The 20,109-nt window shown below is 54.2% G+C and overlaps 1 protein-coding gene across 1 annotated transcript in view; it reads left to right on the top strand.

The window, feature by feature from the left end:
- The first annotated feature begins 484 nt into the window (after positions 1-484).
- Positions 485-20,109, top strand: part of LHX2 (LIM homeobox 2) — a 20,404-nt gene continuing 779 nt past the window's right edge. The window contains exons 1-4 of the mRNA XM_039239037.1: positions 485-735; positions 2,245-2,447; positions 3,403-3,806; positions 9,476-9,681. Of these exons, the coding sequence (XP_039094968.1) occupies positions 616-735; positions 2,245-2,447; positions 3,403-3,806; positions 9,476-9,681 (933 nt within the window). The 5' untranslated portion in view covers positions 485-615. The remainder of the gene's footprint in view (positions 736-2,244; positions 2,448-3,402; positions 3,807-9,475; positions 9,682-20,109) is intronic.

Here is a 20,109-nt window from a genome sequence, read left to right as displayed (position 1 = left end):
CCTCCTCCTCCTCTTCCTCCTCCTCCTCTTCAATTCTCTCGGTGTCGCGGCTCGGCTCGCTGGCTTCGGAGAAACCCATACTACAGTCGCCGACCCAGCGCCTAAGCGGGTCGCCTAGGGCTGGGGGCGCACCCCAGGGAGGCGAGAGGTCCAGGCAGCTGGGCCGCCGCGGGCACCTTGCCGTTCCCGAGTGAGCCCCGACCGCAGCCGTCGCCGCCTCGGGCAGAGTTTGCGCTCCTGCTTTGCGCCCGGGGCGCTGAAGCCGGGCGGGCGATGCCCGCGGCGTGAAAGCGCCCGCGGCGGGCGCCGACCTCTGCCCTCGGCTTCCCCCTTCCCGCCCCCCCCCCCCGCCCGGTGCCCTTGTGACCCTGGCTTTGGCGCCGCCGCCCAGGCGCCCCGCGATGTAGCTGCCCCTGCGCCTCGGCGGGAGGCGTCCTGGCCCGCGGGCGCCCGGGGCCCGGAGCCCGGCCTGGGGGCGCAGCCGAGCTCGGGCGGGGCCGGGGCCGCGGTGGCGATGCACCGGGCCCGTTAGCGCCGGGAGCGCCAGGCAGCTGAGGCGGGGGGCAAGCCCTCCCGCGGAGGAGCCGCGCCCCCGGCCCCGCCGGTCCCGCCGCGATGCTGTTCCACAGTCTGTCGGGCCCCGAGGTGCACGGGGTCATCGACGAGATGGACCGCAGGGCCAAGAGCGAGGCTCCCGCCATCAGCTCCGCCATCGACCGCGGCGACACGGAGACGGTAGGCGCACGGCTGCGGGGTCGGGGCTGAAAGCTGGGACGGGGCCGGGTCGGTCCGCGCTTCTGCTCTCCGAAGTTTGGGGGCACTTTGGGGAGCGTCCTTCGTGCCGCACGGGACTGGGCGCTGGGGATCCGCGGACAGGATGCAAGGCCCGTAGCTCCCGGCTCGGGGGAAACCCGGCTGCTGGGGCGGAGGAGGGAAACAAGGTTTAAACCGAAATTTCAGACCCCGAGGGTGCAAGAGAGCATTTCTCCCGAAGTGGGAGCGAAGTCCCACCCGCGTCCCGGGATGGCCCTCTTCTCACCACACCGGGCCCCTGTGGTCTCCAGCTCCGCGTTCCCCTCCACTACTCGGCTGTAGCTGCTGGCGGCGCCGCCTGCGGCGCCGGGAAGGGCGAACCAAACGGGAGCACTGGGGCTCCAGCCGGCGTGGGCCACTCGAGTCCCACCTTCTGGCAATCGGAGTTCCCTCCCCAGCACAATTTCAGGGGTCCAAGTCTTCTGGGCCAGGGGTCCAAGTCTTCTGGGCCAGTGCTTTTCGTTGATCACGCCCCCCCGCCTCCTGGCCGGCCCGACCTTGCCTGGCCAGGGCTGGGAGTTCAGGCCCTGGCCTGGCTCTTGTGGAAGGAGAGTCCATTTGGATCTCCATACCTGGCTTTGCCAGCCCAGCTCCAAATAGCCAGTTCCTCACCTCAGACCTCCCAGGGGGCCAGGCAAGCAGCCGCTATCCAAGTTGGGCCCAGAAGTGACCTTTAGAGGCCGAGGAGGTGGGGAGCAGGAGCGAAGCTTCTCCACTTGTAAAACAAGGGCAGCAGCCTCAGTGCCTCTGGCTTCTGAGTTCTTCTTCCCGGATTAAACTCTCAGCCTGTCCTGCACTCGGAGACTTTGAGGGTGCCTCTGCACTCCACTCACCAGCTTCCAGGACCCAGGAGGGCCCCAGCAGTGTGGCCAAGGTAGTGGAGGGGCAGAGGTGGCTGCGACCTGTCCTGGCCTAAACCTTTGGCATACGGATCCAGAGATCCCTGGGTCCCGGGGCCAGGAACTCTGTGTATCTCCCGAGAGGAGTCTGTGTAGAGGGTGACTTTAAATGGTCATCTTACTCCTTTTCCTGGGGCCCAGCAGAGTAGCTCCCTTAAGAAACAGTTTCGAGGGAGCTTTTGGAGGGCTTGACTGGAGTAGCCACTGCTGCCCCAGCCCTCAAACACAGCCCAAGCCTTTCTGGGAAAAGGGCAAAGGGGGCAGGAAGGGGGAGAACTAAGGAGGGAGATCAGCCAGGCCAGCAGCCAGGCCTGGGCCTGTGGCCGGCTTGGGCTGTGTGGGCGGGCCTGGGTTCTGAGCCTCCTCAGTATGGGCCTTTTGGGGCGGAGGAAGCCACCGCACACCCTGGCCGCCCTCTCTGGGTTTAGGGCTAGCCGGAGCAACCGAGGGAGCTGCGGGTGTCCGTTTCCAAGCGCCGCGAAGTCGCAGGCTGACGCAGGCGCTGCGGTCTCCCGCCTCCCTCCCTCCACAGACCATGCCGTCCATCAGCAGTGACCGAGCCGCGCTGTGCGCCGGCTGCGGGGGCAAGATCTCAGACCGCTACTACCTGCTGGCGGTGGACAAGCAGTGGCACATGCGCTGCCTCAAGTGTTGTGAGTGCAAGCTCAACCTGGAGTCGGAGCTCACCTGTTTCAGCAAGGATGGGAGCATCTACTGCAAGGAAGACTACTACAGGTAGCCCCCCACCTCGGGACCCTCTGCCCCTCAGGACCCCCCAATCTCAAACACAATCTGGCTCAGTCTCCTTGTCCTCCAGTCCCAAGGGAGCGTTCCCTACCTAGGTCCCGCCTTGTCCAAGCCAGTGTAAATGGGGTGACAACCTTTTCAAACAGGAATTTGAGGGAACTCCTGGAAAGGTCTGAGAAGTATAGGGACCCAGAGAAAAGGGCTCCCTTCTGAGCCTAGACCATACATAAGCTTGGGTTGGAGGGGGGTCCTTGCACCCCTCTCCCTTTGAAGTTTCTTGGGTCAAGCAGAGGGAGAAGAAACAGACACACACACACACGCACACACACACACACACACACCCCACACACCAAGCCCAGGCAGCCTGGGCTGGTGTGGAACAAAGTTGGAAGGAGAGCTGGGGGATCGATTGAGTGCATTTCCGGGTCTTTCTGTGGCGATGGGGGTGAAAGCTGCCTGTAGGGTTAACAAGCCAGAGTCACTAACAGGCTACAAGTTTCTTGTTTCTCCTCTCTGGTTTAGGGTTAGGGTCTGTTTATACGCCCCCCTTTCTTCCTTCTTTTTCCCTGCCTCTGCTTTTTTTTGTCCCCCCAAATTGTAAAAGCCTGTAGGATTCTCAGGTACGGGTGTGAAGGTTGAGAAAGGGCAAGTGGGTAGTCGCCCCACCTCCCTCGTTCCCAAGCAGAGGCTTTCCTGGGGCTTGCCCAGACTCTGGGCAAAGTCAAAGCCTCGTGGACATGCGTATGGTTAAGGGAACCTGTATTTTAGGGTAGGACAAGACCTGGGCCAAAACCTAGTCCCTCTTTCCCCATCCTCCAACTTAAGACTGGTTCCCATATTAAGGAGTAGATCTCCCCCAGTGGCAGCAGTGGCACCTGGAGGAGGGATATGGGGGGTGCCCAACCGTGTGTCCCCACAGTCCCTCCTTCCATGGTCCCTACAGGCGGTTCTCTGTGCAGCGCTGCGCCCGCTGCCACCTGGGCATCTCGGCCTCGGAGATGGTGATGCGCGCTCGGGACTTGGTTTATCACCTCAACTGCTTCACATGCACCACGTGTAACAAGATGCTGACCACGGGTGACCACTTCGGCATGAAGGACAGCCTGGTCTACTGCCGCTTGCACTTCGAAGCGCTGCTGCAGGGCGAGTACCCCGCACACTTCAACCACGCCGATGTGGCGGCAGCCGCAGCCGCGGCCGCGGCGGCCAAGAGCGCCGGGCTGGGCGCGGCCGGGGCCAACCCGCTGGGTCTTCCCTACTACAATGGCGTGGGCACGGTGCAGAAGGGGCGGCCGAGGAAGCGCAAGAGCCCCGGCCCCGGGGCGGATCTGGCGGCCTACAACGCTGGTGAGTTCGAGGAGCGCTGAGCGCCCCCCGTCGGGTTGGGGGAACGTGCGTGGCGAGGACCGCCGGAAGCTGGAGTGAATCTCAGTGTGATGTGTATATGTATATATCGCTCTGGATACTCGAGTCCTTAGATTCCTCAGACCCTAAGCGCCAGGTGACCTGGCAGAATGGACTTTTAGGCATCTCGGCTCCACCAGCCCGAGCGCACTCGGCTGGAGTGGAAGGAGAAGATGCATTAGAGTCTTGCTGACCCCGGTGCAGGGCCTCGTCGCTGAGAAAATTTTTAGAGGCAGCTTTTTGGCTTGGGCCTTTCCCCCACTTTGTTGGTCAGAAAGTGCAAGGAGAAAGCAGGGAGGAGCCGACACCAAACAGGCTCTGGGTTGGCGTCGCTGAGGACAGGGAGCTGGGGCAATGGATGAACGAGGCGAGGCAGGGCAGCGAGGGTCCCCAGAGAAAGGACTGGTGGTGGCCTGGGGCAACTTGCTTAGCCTGGCGTTGGGCCTGTCAGGTGAAATGTACTGAGGGCAGCAGGTTCCGGAAACTTGGGCCCAGGAGCCTTACAAACAAGAGCGGGTGACTGTGCCCGGCCTGATCCTCCCTCCCGCTCCGCCAGCTCTCCGTTTTTCCCAGGCTCCTTCCTCTGAGTTCTGGGTGCCAGCGGGGTGCTGGGATGAGAGCTGCGTGACCCTTGCAGGCTGCAAGCCGGCGCCTGGGGATGAGACCCCAGTAGGCCTGGCCTCTCGCGGAGTCGGGTGGAGGGGCTCGTTTCGCATTTCCAGCGTCTCAGAACCCCAAGCCTTTCCAGGAGAGGCTCTGCCCCCTCCCGCACCCTTCCCCACTCCAGACAGCTGCCGAGGTTCTGGGGGCCCGGCAAACTGAACCATCAACATCTGCCTGAGGTCTGCAAGGCCGGGAAAGGGTTATGACTCCCCGGGCTTCTGAACTAGATAGAGTTTATTTGCAATTATTTTCTTTCTTTCGTTTGCGACAGAATCGGATTCAGGGATTTTGTTTTCTTCCTCCTTTTCCCCTTAGTCGAATGTGCAAGTGGAAACAAAACAAAAACCTAGGACTGTGGGGAGAGGGTAGCGTGGGGGAGAAGTCAGGGTTATTTTGATCTTTAAAAACCTGAGCTGGCTGGGGGAGGAAAATTCAGCCGGGGGTTGGGGGGGGTCCCCTGTTCGCTCCAACAAAGTTGCTTGGTGGAAGATGGATGGGGGTGTGTGTCTCCGTGTGTGCAGCTAGGAGCAAAATGCAGCCCCCAGTCTGGTAAACGGTGAATTGGCCGCAGACAGGTCTGTGGCGGCGGATTAAAGATTTGTTGAAGGTTCTATCAGAGATGCCAGCTCTCAGAAACTTCCATCCTTCATCCCTCACCGCCCTGAAAATAGACTAAATCGAGTCCAGGCCAGGTCCCCCCAAACAAAGCGGCTCTATTTATCAAATGGGGTCGGGCCCCAGTAGGAAGCAGCAGGCGGACTCGACCACAGAGCGCATAGGGAGTGGGATCATGTTTTTCTAGGTAGGCAGCCTTGCAACTGGGTTTGAAATTGGAAGGCAGAAGAGTTACAAAAATTTATTTGTGCTTTTTGCTGCTCTGCCACCTTCCCCGGCGAGGTCCCGCGGCACCGAGGGAGAAGAGGTGGCTGGAGGCTGAGTTTCAATGGATCTGGCACCACTACAAGGCATTTCCCACCCATGCCATCTCCTCGTTTTGTTTTGGTTTGGTTTGGTTTTTTTCTTTGACCCTTCTCTCTTTTTTTACCTTTCAACACCTTCGATCCCCCTTCTCTCTGTCTCTCTCCCTCTGTGTGTTTGTGTCTGGGTTTCTCCGTTCCGGTCTTTTTCTCTCTCCCGGCGCGTCTCTGGCCTTGGCTCAGGCGGTAGAAACCGCACACCGCGCGCCGGCGGCGGTGGCCGTGCCGCTCGCTTATTCGGGGCTCCCGGGGCCAGATTGGAGAAAGGGGGGCGCCTTCCTGGCCGCGCCGGGCCCAGCCAGGCCTCCCCCGGGTCTGGCTGGCGTTCTCCTCCTCTCCCCGCACAGGGCAGGAGAGAAATGGCCGCAGTGCGTGCCGTGGGGCGTCTGGAAAGGGCGCCGTGGAGGGTGGAGGGTGCACTGTGGGTCGTGTGTATGGGCCAGAGCGTGCTTGCGGGTTTCTGACGGTTGAGGACCCGAGCTTGCTGGTGTGAGCGTCCCACACCCGGGAGCCCGGCTACACCGACCCCTTGCAGAGCCCTTCGCCCTGCGGGCCAGTCGGGTGGCGGAGCGGCGGCACCTTATTCCGGGGCGGCGAGCTCGGGCAGAGTGGGGAGGGACGGCCGTCGGTGCGCCCAGCCCGCCGCTTGGGGAAGGGCGGCCAAAGCGGCGGGGCCGCGGGGTCGGAAAGTCCTTCCGGGGCGGTGGCCGCCGCAGGCCTCCCCTGGCTGCCCCTCGGGCCCGAGAGCGCAGCGCCGGCCGCAGCGGCAGCACCGAAACGCTCCCCCGCCCCTGAGCGGCGTTGCCCGCCGGCCCGGGGCGCAGACGAGGCGGTCGGAGCCCGCACGGGGCCCGGGCCGCGCACTTTGCGCCGGGGCTTGTGAGCCACGGCCGCGGGAGTCCCGCGCGGACCGGCCGGACGCCCGGGCCATCCCCAGCCCCAGCTTTTTGTGTGTGTGCCTGGCGGCGTAATTACTGATTTGATTCCAATCCATTATTTAGACAATTGAACCTACAATCTCGTCTTTAGTAAAATGAGGCGAAGTCAGATTTGATTACAGGTTCAGTCCCAGCGACAAGAGCTCGAAACCCGATGGGTTAATAACAGATCACGAGTAAATTATTCATGATTTTACGAGCTCTTTAGCTCCATTGAATCGGCCTAATTGAGAGGAAAAAAAAAAAAAAAGAGAGAGAGAGAGAGAGAGAGAGAGAGAGAGAAAGCCCGGTCCTCCCCCTCCCCTCGGCCCCTCGCTCCTCCCCGGATCCGATCTTGGGGAATCTCTAGGCGGCCAGGGCGTGAGGGTGGGAGGCGGGAGTGAGGGTGCCTGGGGTACCGGACAAATCTGGGCCCAACGGCTGCTTCCCGGCTGCTTTCACTCCCCCAGCGCAGCCCCCCTGCCCCGGCCACTGGCCTCCGTGGCCTCCCAATATTGGGCCAGCGCCTTTTCGGCTGCCCTCCCTTCTTTTTCCCTCTCTCCCCTTTTCGCCACTCCCCAGCCAGTAACGGCTATGAATAGGCTTCCCTGAAGGGACCTGGTTTCCTTGAGACCCTGGATTCTGTTCCTTAACCTGGACCCTCCACCATGCATTTCCTCTTTTTTCCAGGCCTCGCTGTCCCCTCAGGCTCTCTCTGTGTCTCTCCTGATTTTTTTTTTCTTTGTAGCTGTCTCTCTCTGGTTCTCCCCATCTCCACTGTTTCCTTTTCCTCGGTATCTCCTCTTTTTTCCTGGCTGTGTCCATCTTCCCTCCCTCCCCCCCTTTATCTCTCTCCCTTCTCTCCTTCTACCTCTGTGTCTCTCCTTTCTGTGCTCTTTCTGTCTCCCTCCCCCAAACCGCCTCCCCCCATCTAGGCCGCACTCGGGCACGTCCCTTGGGTGAATGGGGCGCCGGGGTCCCGACGGAGCTCATTAACAGCAGCAAGGCCCAGGCGGGGACTGGGCAGAGGGATGGGCCCAGAGATCCCCTGTGGGGAGGCCTGCCCCACCCCCCGTGGAGCAAGAGACTGGGGGCTAGGAGAGGGTCGCTCCCTGCAGTGGGGGCAGGGCAGTTTCCATGGATTCCATTTGGAGTCATTTTCTGATCCCTTTTACATTGCCAGACCCCTGTTCTTCACCCTGGGCGCTCTCAGTGGGAGTACAGCCCTGGTGGAGGACTTGGGTTCCTGGGTGCATGTGGGAAGGGACCCTTAGGAGGTGTAGCCACTTGCTGACAGCTTCAAGATTCCTGACAAGACCAGCATCTTGCAAATTCTTTCTGGAAGAGACTGTTCCCCACCTGAGCAGTGGGTGGAGTAGGTCACCAGGAGATCGGGAGTTCTGAAGTGGTTTGGCCAGATAAAATGCAGGACGTCCAGTTAAATTTGAATGTCAGGTAAACAACAAATACATTTTTAGCAAAGTGTATCCAATGCAATATTTGAATTTTAAATAAACGAGTAATTTTTTAATGTAATTGTATCCAGTGCAATGTTTGAATTGTAGGTAAACAACAAATCAATTTTTCAGTATGGGTATGTCCCACGCAAGATTAGAGACCTACTAAAAAATCGTTCGTTGTTTATCTGAAATTCAGATTGGACTGGACAGCCTGCATTTTTATTTGCGAAGTCTGGCAGCTCTGTTGCGGGCACGTGGATGGGGCACAAGATATATTTCCAGTTGTCTGCTTTACGGGGACTGAATTGATCTCCTATGAGGTTTCCCCCAGACCTAAGACCTCGCATGTAGGGGGGCTCGGGATGTGATGAAGGAATCTGGGAGTCCTTTCTGTCCCCATCAGGCGCTGCCGCTGGGTTGCCAAGCAACTTTCTGAGGCTTTAGGTTTCCTCCCCTGTCCCTCACCCCCATTGCCTTCCAGGCATTGGCAGCCAGGCCCCAGCTGGGCCCCTTCTGTATGGGGACCGGCTCCCCAAAGAGTCATGCTTCATCTTTGCCTTTGTGGCGTCGCGGAAAGAAATGGGCAAGGATTGCAATGCTGAATCTAGGCTCAGCCCTTACCAGTGGTGTGGCTGTGTACACATGGCTTCATTTCCCTTCGCATTTGTTTCCTCAATTCAAAAATGGTATGAATAGCAGTAACCACCTCTTGGAGCCACGGTGAAGGCCCTATGATGTATGTAAATAGCCAAAAGCACACCCTGGGTGTCAGATACATGTTAATTTCTCCCTCCAACTTCCTTCTCTTTCTGGTTAGAATTCTACCACTCGGTGAGATTTCTAGAGATCACTTAACCTCTCTGGCTAGCTCAGCCCACTTGTAGAACTGGAAAACAAGTACTTCCCAGGGCAGTGGCGAGAATGAGGATGAAACTGCAAAATACAGTTTCCGACCTTAGCCTAGTGCCCATGGCCCAGTGTCATCCAGGACTTCTGGTTTGGGGAACCAATGAGGGTGACGTCAAAGTGAGTGGAGACATCCTCTTTCAAATACCTGTGCCAGACACTGTGGGGGGGACAGCCTCCCTCCTTAGAGAGTGCAGGGGGAAGCAGGAAGAGTGGGGCCTGGGAGTCCTGTACACTGCTCTGTATTCAAGTCAAGCGACTTCCCTTTCTGATCCTCAGTTTCAACATCTGTAAAAAGGAGAAAATAAGCTGGGCTCTTGGAGTCGTTTTAAGGAGTCAATGAAAATTTATAAAGCCTTTACGCACATCATCTGGAGTCGAATAAGCCATCAACAAGTTGTAGCTGTTGGTTGTTGTTACTATTCTAACACAATGGCACAGGATGCTTTTGGGGTTCTCTTAGAGCTGGGTTTGAATCCCACATTTCCTAGCTGAGTGACTCCGGACAGGTGGCTCTCGGGGAACCTCCGATCCTCCTATAAATCTAGGAGATGGGGATAATATTTTCACTTCAGCGCGGTGCAGTGCACGCTGTGTGGTCCTGAGGCCAGAAACGTTTGGGGGCTGGTGGGGCAGTGTAGGGTGGCAGGTCAGGAGGTTCACCCGCCGCCTCTGCGTCCCCTCCCCAGCGCTGAGCTGCAACGAGAACGACACGGAGCACCTGGACCGCGACCAGCCCTACCCGAGCAGCCAGAAGACAAAGCGCATGCGCACCTCCTTCAAGCACCACCAGCTTCGGACCATGAAGTCTTACTTTGCCATTAACCACAACCCTGACGCCAAGGACTTGAAGCAGCTTGCGCAAAAGACCGGCCTCACCAAGCGAGTCCTCCAGGTCAGCTGGGCCGGGACATGGGCTGAGGGCGGGCGCACCCAGGGCCTGCTGTGGGACCTTACAGCCGCCATGGGCCGTGGAAGGACCTTCCACCCCGTGTCTGCACTGCTCTTTGCCATTCTCTGCCCTTTCTGTATCCCTTCAGGCTCTAGCTGTATTTCAGGGTTTTGGCTTTTTTTTCTTTCTAACTTACCTCTTCTCTTCCAACTTTGGTCCACTCTTTCTATTTTGTGTCTGTGTGTCCCTCTGTCCTCTTGGTCTCTACACTCTTCCTCTTTTCCTTCCTTGTAAACACTTCTTAGGTGCTCTTTATTACTGAAGTGACGCTCAAGTATGTCCATGTCCTAAAAGGTTCAAGCGTTTCGGATAAATCCAGAGCACACCAGGATGCCTGTCCAAGCCAGTTCAGTTAGCTGTTTCCTCCTTCTACTTTTCCTCACGTGCACTCTCCAGTTTCTCTTTCTGTCTCTCTCTAGATTTTTCTTCTGTCTCTTTGTTGTTTCTTAGACTCTCCCAGAAGCAAGGTTGGAGCGGGGTGTATTGGGGGGTTGTGGGCTGAGCCCTTGGATGGGCCAGGGAGGCTCATCTGCCTGCAGGATGGGCAAACGGGCACCTCTGAAACTGAGCAGAATTGCACTTGTATGTGAGGCTGCTTTCTGGATAGAGGATCCAGAGCTTTCGCTAGACTTTTGGAAGGTTCTGTTCATACCTCAGAGATGTTAAGAAACACAGTTTGGGGGAGTCCCAAGCTCCTGCTTGACCCAAACTCATGGCAGAGGTTTGGACTACCACTTCTCAAATCTTCAGCCCCTTCTGTTACTCAGTTCACAGTCTTGGGCAAGTCATTTAACCCCGTGGGACCTCAGTTCCCCCATATGTGAAACAGACACAAGAAATTATCTCTGCTGCAGGCTTATTTGAGGAGCCATTGAGATGAGGACTTGTCCACCACAGTAGCTGACACTTACCTGCTCGGTGGATGGTAGCTAAGAATAACATGAGCTAGATCAGTAAGCTAACTGGTATTAAGTAGTCGGAACGATTCTTCTGGTCACTGGACTTCAGTTTTCCTATCTGCACAACTATAAGGGGGGAGAGCATCTTTCTTTGTAGCACAATTTAACCAGGTTATTCCTTAGAACGTGTGGCTGTGGGGATAGCAATGCACATTTGGGGGGAAGGAAATGGAGGGAGGAAGATCTGACCAGAGTCTCAGAGTGGGAGGGGAGGTACTGAGATTCAAGTCCAGGACAGTCTGATCTCCCCTCCAGCCCCAGGTGGTTGAGGGACTGAAGGCTAGAGGACAGGGACACTGGGCGGGGGGTGGGGGTGGTGAGGATGACGATGATGGACACTTGAGGGCTGCATAGTCGCCCTAAGATTTCCTGCGAGTATGTCAGGGGGAAGGAAAAGCATTTTGGGTGTGATGGCGTTGGCATGATGGACTGTGACTGGGGCACTGGTTGGTAGATCCCCAGGGAGCTGGGAGTCCAGGCTGTACTGGCGGCCTGAGGGGATCTGGGACAGCCTCATCTCACAGGCTCAGTGACATACCTGAGGGATGTCAGGCTGGCCAATGGGGCTCTGATGCGCCTCTCTGGGCCTGCCCCCTGCCCCTGCGGCTCCAAGCTCCACGTGGGACACTCCCCTCCCATTTGGGTCCCTTTTGCCTGAGGGTCCCTCTGGACTGGGTTTGAGAAGGGAAGGAAGAAGAAGGGGTCTCGGATTCCCCCTTGTCCGTTTCCCTCAGACTTTACCTTCTTGGGATAGGTCTGGGGACCCTCCTTGGCGGCCCCACCCCCCTCCCCGCCATTCTTCAGCCCTTGGGCGAACCTGGTCATAGCCTCTTCTCCTGTTAGTAGGATACTTTGTCCCTTCCCCTCTCTGGAGCTCCTTATGGCATGTTGGTGGGCGCCATTCAGTGAGTCAACCCCTGGGAGCCGGCAGGGACCGGAGCAGACACTTGGAGTCAAGCAGAGAGCTCGGTTCAGGAGGGCGCGAGTTCAGTTCTGTCCCTCTCTCGCTGGCTGTGCATCTTGAACAAACTAGTTGCCCTCTCTGAGCCATAGTTTTCTCACCTATAAAATGGGCACCATTAGGACATATACCTCTCCCAGTTTTCCTGTTTACATGATAAAGACTAAGTGCACATTGTTGAGTCTGAATCCGTAGGAGGAACCACACTCTGCTGGCCTTTCAGGCAAGAGGCTTGGTTACCTGATTCAGGAACAAATCCGATTTCCATTATAGTTGTCTCTCATTCTTTCATCTGGCCAAATATCTATTGGCCTTGGGGACACAGAGATGAATGAACCACAGTCCTGGCCCTGAAGAAACTCACCTATTAGCTGTAGAGATAGACCCACATGGGTTTTCTCCATAGTGTGATCAGTTGGGAGGGGTGTTCTTTAGGAGACCAGAGGAAGAACTAACTGTTCTTTGTGCAAAGAAGGGTTCGCCGGAGGGACCTGGTTGAGTGCTTGCCCTGTCCCTTCCTCCCCTAGGATCCTGAGCCAGGCCTGCTCATGCCTGTGTGCCCCCTCCCACCATGGGGACTCAGAAAAGCCAGGGGTGTGGAACTAGCTGAGGGAGAGGAGGACCGACAGTCATGGTGTGTCTACTAATCAATGAACGTTTGAGGGCACTACGATGTGCCAGTCACTTTGAAAGGCCTGTGAAATACATTTGTTCATTGAGTTCTCATTGGTAGGCATCATGATAACCTCCTCCCCAGTGTACAGATGCAAACACTGAGGCCCAAATGATTTTCCCCTTGCCTCAAGTCACACTTGCTAGTAAGTAGCAGAGCTGGATCCCCAAGTCCAGGCCTGGCTGGTCGATGGGTGTAGCTCTTTCTCCACTAAGCCAACCCAGCAGTGACTCCCCCTGAGTGTGAGGATCATTTAAAGTCTGTCTGTTGGTGGGAGTGGGGGCATCCTAGACCACTTTTCTCCCTCTTCTCAGACCTCCAGACCTCTTGCACTGATTCTTTATATTCCCTAAGGCACAACTGTTCATGATTATGCAGCAGTTTGCAACGCATTCTCTTTCCAGCCACTCATCTACCTTCCCTTAATATTTTCCTGCCCATTTTACAGGTGAGAAGCTTAAGTAGTGAGGTGAAGTGATTTGCTGGAGGTTACAGGAGCCAGGCATTGGCAGAGTGGGGCTCTCTCCCAGGGGTTCTAACTGCTGATGGGCCAGCTGGGGGAGGCGGGGTGGCTTTGGAAGGTAACAGACTGGTTCAGATCCTTTTGGACTTACCAGCAGTGTGATTTAGGCACTGTAACATCCCCTCTCTGAGCCCGATTCTGTATCTGTGAAACAAAGGCAATAGTAGCTTGTATCTTGAGACTTCCTGAGGATTGAGATGAGTGAGGAGGCTCGAGCAGTGTGCTGCCTGGTACAAAGCAGGTGCCCGTGCAGTGGTTCCTCATCACGGTCTGCACCAGCTTAATGGTCCTAGGCCTTGGGGGCCCCTGCAGGTGGTGGTCCACCTCGACCCTTAGGAGAGCGTCTGTGTGGCAGGGACAGGTTGAGATTAAGGCTGTGTTCCCAGAGTTCAATAATATGGCGTGTGTGTGTGTGTGTGTGTGTGTGTGTGTGTGTGTATACAGGTTTTCTGGGCTGTTCCTGAATCTCTAATGCAAAAGCACCACCAATATGGTAGAGCTAGGATGCAGTATCCCTGCTGGAATTTGGAGTCAGTTCCCGAGGTCCAGCTCAGCTCCCTCACATACTTTCTGAGCAATATTGAGCAAGTGACTTAACCTCTCTGAGCCCCAGCAGCCTCAGCTATAAAATGAAGATGATGCTAATATTCACTGAGTGTTTGCCAGGAGTAAATGAAATGACTTCAAGTATAATTTATAAAGTACAGATGAGGGACTCAACACACATGGACTTCACACACACACATTTTACACAGTAAGGTTCAGTCAACCTACCTCTCACACACAGTACAAAAATGTAGTTATCTTTATTTTGCAGATGAAGGAACTGAGAGGTTCAGAGAGACTAGGACCCTAGCCCTAGGCCCCACAGCTAGTAAGTCAGGAAGCCAGGAGTCAAGCCCAGATCGGCCTGATTCCACAGCTCTTTCCAGCATAGCCCAGTGTAGGGCTGTGGCTTTGCTGCCTTGGGTTTTGCAGCAGTAGGTGGACGGAAGGGAAGGAGCAGGTCATAGATGCCACGTCTTGGTAGCAAAGCATGGATCCTGTTGTAAAGTCGTAAGTGCATAAAAAATACTCAAAATTGTCATCACAGCATTGCCACCACAATTCTCACATTCTACCAGTGGGCTAGGTCACTGGGAGAGAGAATGGTCCCATGGACAGAGGTCCATGAAGGCATTAAGCTTTGCCAGGGCTTGGAGGCCATTCCTCCGTACATAGATGCCCCCCTGAGCAGCCCCTCCTCCCTCCTGGGGAAGGGTCAGGAAGGCAGGGTAGGCTGGGCTGAGGGACAGGGGAGTTGAGCCGATTTGGATGGCTCAAAGTCTCTTCAGGGGTCCCTGAATTCTGGAAGAAAATATATTTCAACTACCAACAGTTTAAAAACGTTCTTCAGATGACTGGTTAGTTGTCACTCACTTGTGTGAGAACACAGGAATTGAGAATGCTAGCTTTTCTCTGGTCACCCACTCCGTCAACAAATACAGTGACCTTCTGCCATCTTGTGGGTGGGGTGTGGCCCAGACCGTAAATGGGACCCGCTGGAGCTGGAACTACAATCTAGAAGGGAGACAGATGTGCAACAATAATTGCAAAGGGCAATAATGTTAATGCTTACCAGGTGGCTCAGTCGGTTACGTGTCTGACTCCTGATTTGGGCTCAGGTCATGATCTCATGATTCTGTGAGTTTGAACCCGCCTCCGGCTCCGTGCTGACAGCAAGGAACCTGCTTGGGATTCTCTCTCTCTCTCCTCAGCCCTTCTCCTCCACTCTCTCTCAAAATAAATAAAGGTTTTTTGTTTTAAATAAAAAAATAATGTTAGGGGCACCTGGGTGGCTTAGTGGGTTAAGTGTCCGACTTTGGCTCAAGTCATGATCCCACAATTTGTGGGTTTGAGCCCTGCCTTGGGCTCTGAGCTGACAGTGAGGAACTTGCTTGCAATTCTCTCTCTCTCTGCCCCTCCTCCACTCGTGCTCTCTCTCTCAAAATAAGTAAACTTAAAAAAATTTTAATGTTTTTTATTTTATTTTTTGAGAGACAGAGAGAGACAGAACATGAGCTGGGGAGGGGCGGAGAGAGAGGGAGACACAGAATCCAAAGCAGGCTCCAGGCTTGGAGCTGTCAGCACAGAGCCTGATGGATGCGTGGGGCTCGAAACCATGAGCCATGAGATCATGACCTGAGCTAAAGTCAGACGTTCATTCGACTGAGCCACCCAGGTGCCCCTCAAAATAAATAAACTTAAAAAAAAATAATGTTAGTGCTCACCTTGTAAATCACTGATAAGCTACTATGTGCGAAAAGCTTAAAACTTTCCTTAGACAATACCTGCTACTTAGTAAATAATGTTTTTGTCATTACTTTCTTTATAAAGTTGCTATACCAGTAGACAAATTCATTTCTTTTTTTTTAGATTTTATTTTTAAGTAATCTCTACACCCAAAGCGAGGCTTGAACTCTCAACCCTGAGATCAGGAGTCACACACTCCACCGACTGAGCCGGCCAGGCGCCCCAAGATGTACTCTCTTTATTCTTTTTTTCCTCACATAACATTCATCACAAGACATTACCCCTGCAACTGCATGGAGTGTGTGTCATGACTTCCACTTGTCCCATCTGGTCGGACGCTAGCACGTGGCCGTTAGTGGATGTTATTTAAAAATACCACAATGCCAGGGGGTGGGGGAGAGGGGAAAGTGAGTGATGGGCATTGAGGAGGGCACTTGTTGGGATGAGCACTGGGTGTTGTATGTAAGCCAATTTGACCATAAATTATATTTAAAAATAAAATTTTAAAAATAAAAACACATTGTAAAAATGCAGTCTTAATAAAAGCTGGGTGGGTGCCTGGCTGGCTCAGTCAGTAGAACATGCAATTCTTGATCTCCAGGGTTGTGGGTTTGAGCCCCACATTGGGTGTAGAGATTACTTAAAAATAAAATCTTAAAAAAAAAAAAAAAAGCCACAATGGACGTCTTTGGGCATGAAGCTTTTGACTTTGGGCTGATTTCTTAGTGACCCAGAAAGGGTTTTGTGAGGCAAAATGGGTTTTCCACTTTCCCATGGTCCCCTTGATGAAAGAGTCTTAAGGAAGGGAATTTGTAAGGCAAAACACGGTGGGCACAGGGCCGGTTGGTATCCAAGGAGGGGCATGTGGCAGTGTGGGCTCCTTCATCCCCAGGACTTACTGGGGATCCCCTGGGCACCAGACTGAGACATTCCTCGTGGATGAAGAAAGGGGGCTGTCAGGTTAAGAAGATGAAGGGGAGGAGGGGCGGCTCAGTTGGTTGAGCATCCAACTTCGGCTCAGGTCATGATCTCGCAGTTCGGGAGTTCAGGCGCCGAGTCGGGCTCTGTGCTGACAGCTCAGAGCCTGGAGCCTGCTTCTAATTCTGTGTCTCCCCCTCTCTCTGCCCCTCCCCCGCCTGTACTCTCTCTGTCTCTCTCAAAACTAAATAAACTTTAAAGAAGAAGATGGGTGGGTGGAGCAAATCATCTTCTTGCATCTGCTCAGAACCCCATAGAAGCCGTGTGGGTGTGGTCCGACCCTATTGTTGTACAGCTAGGGAAACTGAGGCAGAACCAGAGGTAAGGGACTAGCACGAGGTCACTGGACTGGTCAGTAGCAGAACAAGAACCGGAAACTGCATCTGGTGCTCTGTCCACCTCATTCACTCACTCACTCACTCACTCACTCATTCATTCATTCATTCATTTGCTGACTCACTCAAGATCATGTGGTAGGGAGTGTATGGACTTTTTAATGGCAGATATTCGTGGATTCCAGTCTCCGCTTGGCCTCTGTGTGACCTTGGGCAAATGACTTCACCTCTCTGAGCCTCTTTGGTTTCAAATCTATAAAGTGGGGATACTCAGCTTATCTTGAAGATAACCTCTGCCTGCATTTTTAGAGGGTGGCACAGTGCCTGGCACACGGAGGCCCACAAATGTTATCTATCATTGTTACTACTAATTCAAGACATATTATTGAATCTTAATCTTTGCCAGGCCCTCTACCACGTCCCAAGAACATGAAGAGGACTTAGACAGGGGGCCCTGCCCCAACAATCGCTCAGGAGGGGACTTTGGAAAATACTCAGGAGGGAATTCTGGTGAAGCCCTGCTTCAGGTGAAAAACAAAACCAACACAAAACCCCACAGCAACACGACTCCTAGTTGAGTTGTTGACTTTCACCCGCCAGACTTCCAGGGCCTCAGATTCAGTAGAGCAGAGAAGGCGGTTGTGGAAGATGGTGTCATTGTTTACGAGTCACTGTTAGGGGCAACGCGGGAGAAAGAGCAAACAGCTGGCGGCTAACTGGTTCCAGCCCTTCCCCAGGGCTTGCAGCCCCAGACCTGTGAGCCACGCACCACCCCCCGGGGGCTCCCTGTCCCAGCTACTGCTTGAAGAGACACACACAGGCCGCTTGAAGAGACAGCGGCGAAGGGTGGCACCCAGGCGCCCACCTTGTCAGACCCGCGGTGAGACTTTGGGGAAGTCGCTTCCTCTCTCTGAGAGCCTCCACAGACTTCATCCATTTTACCATCAGCCGTTGCCTGTCCAGGGCAGTCTCACCCCTGCAGATTTGTGCAGGGCCAGCGAGACAGTCTCGCCCCTGCAGATTTGTGCAGGCCGGGCAGGGAAGGAGTCCCTCCCCTAAGAGGAGCGCGTTGAGGGTGGTCTTCTAAGCACTATACTCACCTGCAAGCCTCCAGAAGAGGAGATGGGCTTGCTTTGGGCAGAAGGCCAGGGAAATGTATGTGCTTTCTCCCCGGGAGAGCCCAGCATGCTGGGGAAAGAGCTTTTTCCCCCACCTTCACAGGGTCCAAGCCTCTCTCCTTCCCCCAGGATTCTCCTGGCTGTGCTCTGTGTAGGAGCACGAATCCGTAGCAGGCCACCAGAAAGGCTAGTTTGACACCACAGGCCCCAAGGAGTGGGGTGGTCCCCAGGGGAAGGAGGGGCCAGGAGTTAGGACTTCCCACTGCGGCCTGAGACACTGGGAAGACGGGCAGATGCGGTCACATCTGGAAATATGCAACTGGACACCCCAGAGTCTGTAGAATTCTCTCAGGCCCTTTGTTTTATGGGGAGGCTTCTGGCGGGTGTTTTCCTCACGCAAAGGGAAGTGAAGGGGCCCTGCCTGTCAGGCTTTTTTTCTTTGGGAGATACACTGCCCCTCCCAACCCCACAGTCCACGGTGGCCTGGATTTCCTAGGCGTCTCTCAAAGTACTTTGAGGACCTCTGGGTACAGCTAGATCTCTCTGTGTGGTTAGGCGGGTGGTCATGGTTGGGGGAGGGGGTGCTGTGGAGATGAGTTTCCTGAGTGCCAACAGGCTTGTGTGCAAAGGTATGTGTGTGTGTATCTGTGTGTCTGTGCCCAAGGGAAAATGAAAGTAAACCCTTATTCTTTCTCTTTGGTATTCTTTCCATACCAAGCACAGTTCCTTTTTTAAAAATTTTTTAATGTTTAGTTATTTTTGAGAAAGAGAGAGAGAGGGAAGGGCAGAGAAAGAGGGAGATAGAGTATCTGAATGAGGCTCCACGCTGTCAGCACAAAACTGGATGCCGGGCTTGAACCCACAAACCATCAGATCATGACCTAAGCTGAAGTTAGATGCTCAACTGACTGAGCCACCCAGGCGCCCCTACCAAGCTCGGTTCTAACTGCACAACCTCCCCCACCTCCCTCAGAAACCATACTGGGGCGTGGCAGATTTGGAGAAGGAATGTGCAGGTCACCGTCACCCTGGACTGGCTTCCGTCGGGCGGCTCTGCACATGCCGCCCTGGCGCTTGAAACTTAGGGCTCCAGGACAGCCAGTGGTTTCTCCACCCGATGGTGGTGGGAGTTCGACTGCTGTCTTTTTTTCCCTCAAAGTAACTCTTTACCGACTGATTCCTGTGTCTTCTTTACACCATTCTCGTATTTCCCAGACTTACCACAAAACACTTTAAGAGTTTATTCATTTATTGAGAGAGAAAGAGAGAGAGAGCACGAGTGCAAGCAGGGAAAGGGCAGGGAGAGAGAATCCTGAGCAGGCTTCCAGGCAGTGCCACGTGGGGCTCGAATCCACAACCATGAGATCATGACCTGAGCCGAAATCAAGAGTCAGACGCTTAACTGACTGAGACACCCAGGTGCTCCTCTATTGCCTGCTTAATGCCAACTTCCAAAGGTAAAAAAAAAAAAAGAAAAAAATCTCTCAACCATTGTGAAAAATGATCAAGATTTGATTTGTGCACATCTTCCAGAACAGCACTGTCAAATAGAAATGCAGCGTGAGCCACATATGTAATTTTCCACTTAAAAATTCTTCAGCAGCCACATTCAAAACATAAAGAGAAACTGATAAAATTAATTTTAAGAATATATTTTGTTTAGCCCAGTATATCCAAAGTATTACAATTTCAACATATAACGAGAACCAACATTATAATTGAGATATCCTACTTTCTTTTTATCTTATTGAATCTTCCAGTATATTTCTGTGTTTTCACCCACAAAGGAGCCACTTTTTGGCTAGTCATAATTCTTCCTTTCTTTTTTTAAAAGTTTTTGTTTCTATTTCATTTTTGAGAGAGACAGACAGACAGACAGATGTGAGCAGGGAGGGGCAGAGAGAAAGGGAGACACAGAATCCAAAGCAGGCTCCATGCTCTGAGCTGTCAGCACAGAGCCCGATGAGGGGCTCGAACCCACAAGCTGTGAGATCATGACCTGAGCTGGTCAGCCACTTAACTGACTGAGCCACACAGTTGCCCCCCCCCCTTTTTTTGTTTAAGTTTGTTTATTTATTTATTTATTTAGAGCACAAGCCAGGGAGGGTACAGAGAGAAGGAGCGACAGAATCCCAAGCAGGCTCCGCACCATCAGCACAGAGCCCGATGTGGGGCTCGAACCCACAGAACCATGAGATCATGACCTGAGCCGAGATTAAGAGTCAAACACTTAACCGGCTGTACCACCAAGTTGCCCCTGGCTAGTCATATTTCAAGGAGGCAGTAGCCTCCTATGGCTAGTGCCTACCATATTGGAGAGTGTAGTTCAGCTCTAGAACCTTCTAACAGAAAGGGAAACCCAGTAATAGCCAATTAGAGCAAAGGAAATTATTTATTAAGAGCAAATTATTGCCAGCCCAAGTTTTTAGCACCCCGCCCCCCCCAACCCCGCCCAGAAAACCCAGATTAGCATCGCTGGGGAATGCTCTGCTACTCTCCAGTCCCTGCCTCTCTTCCCCTAACCAGCCCTTC

Source organism: Hyaena hyaena, unplaced genomic scaffold, assembly GCF_003009895.1.
Source record: "Hyaena hyaena isolate Hyena2069 unplaced genomic scaffold, ASM300989v1 scaffold_151, whole genome shotgun sequence".
NCBI classification, from domain to species: Eukaryota; Metazoa; Chordata; class Mammalia; order Carnivora; family Hyaenidae; genus Hyaena; species Hyaena hyaena.
This window is presented reverse-complemented; position numbering and strand designations above follow the sequence as displayed.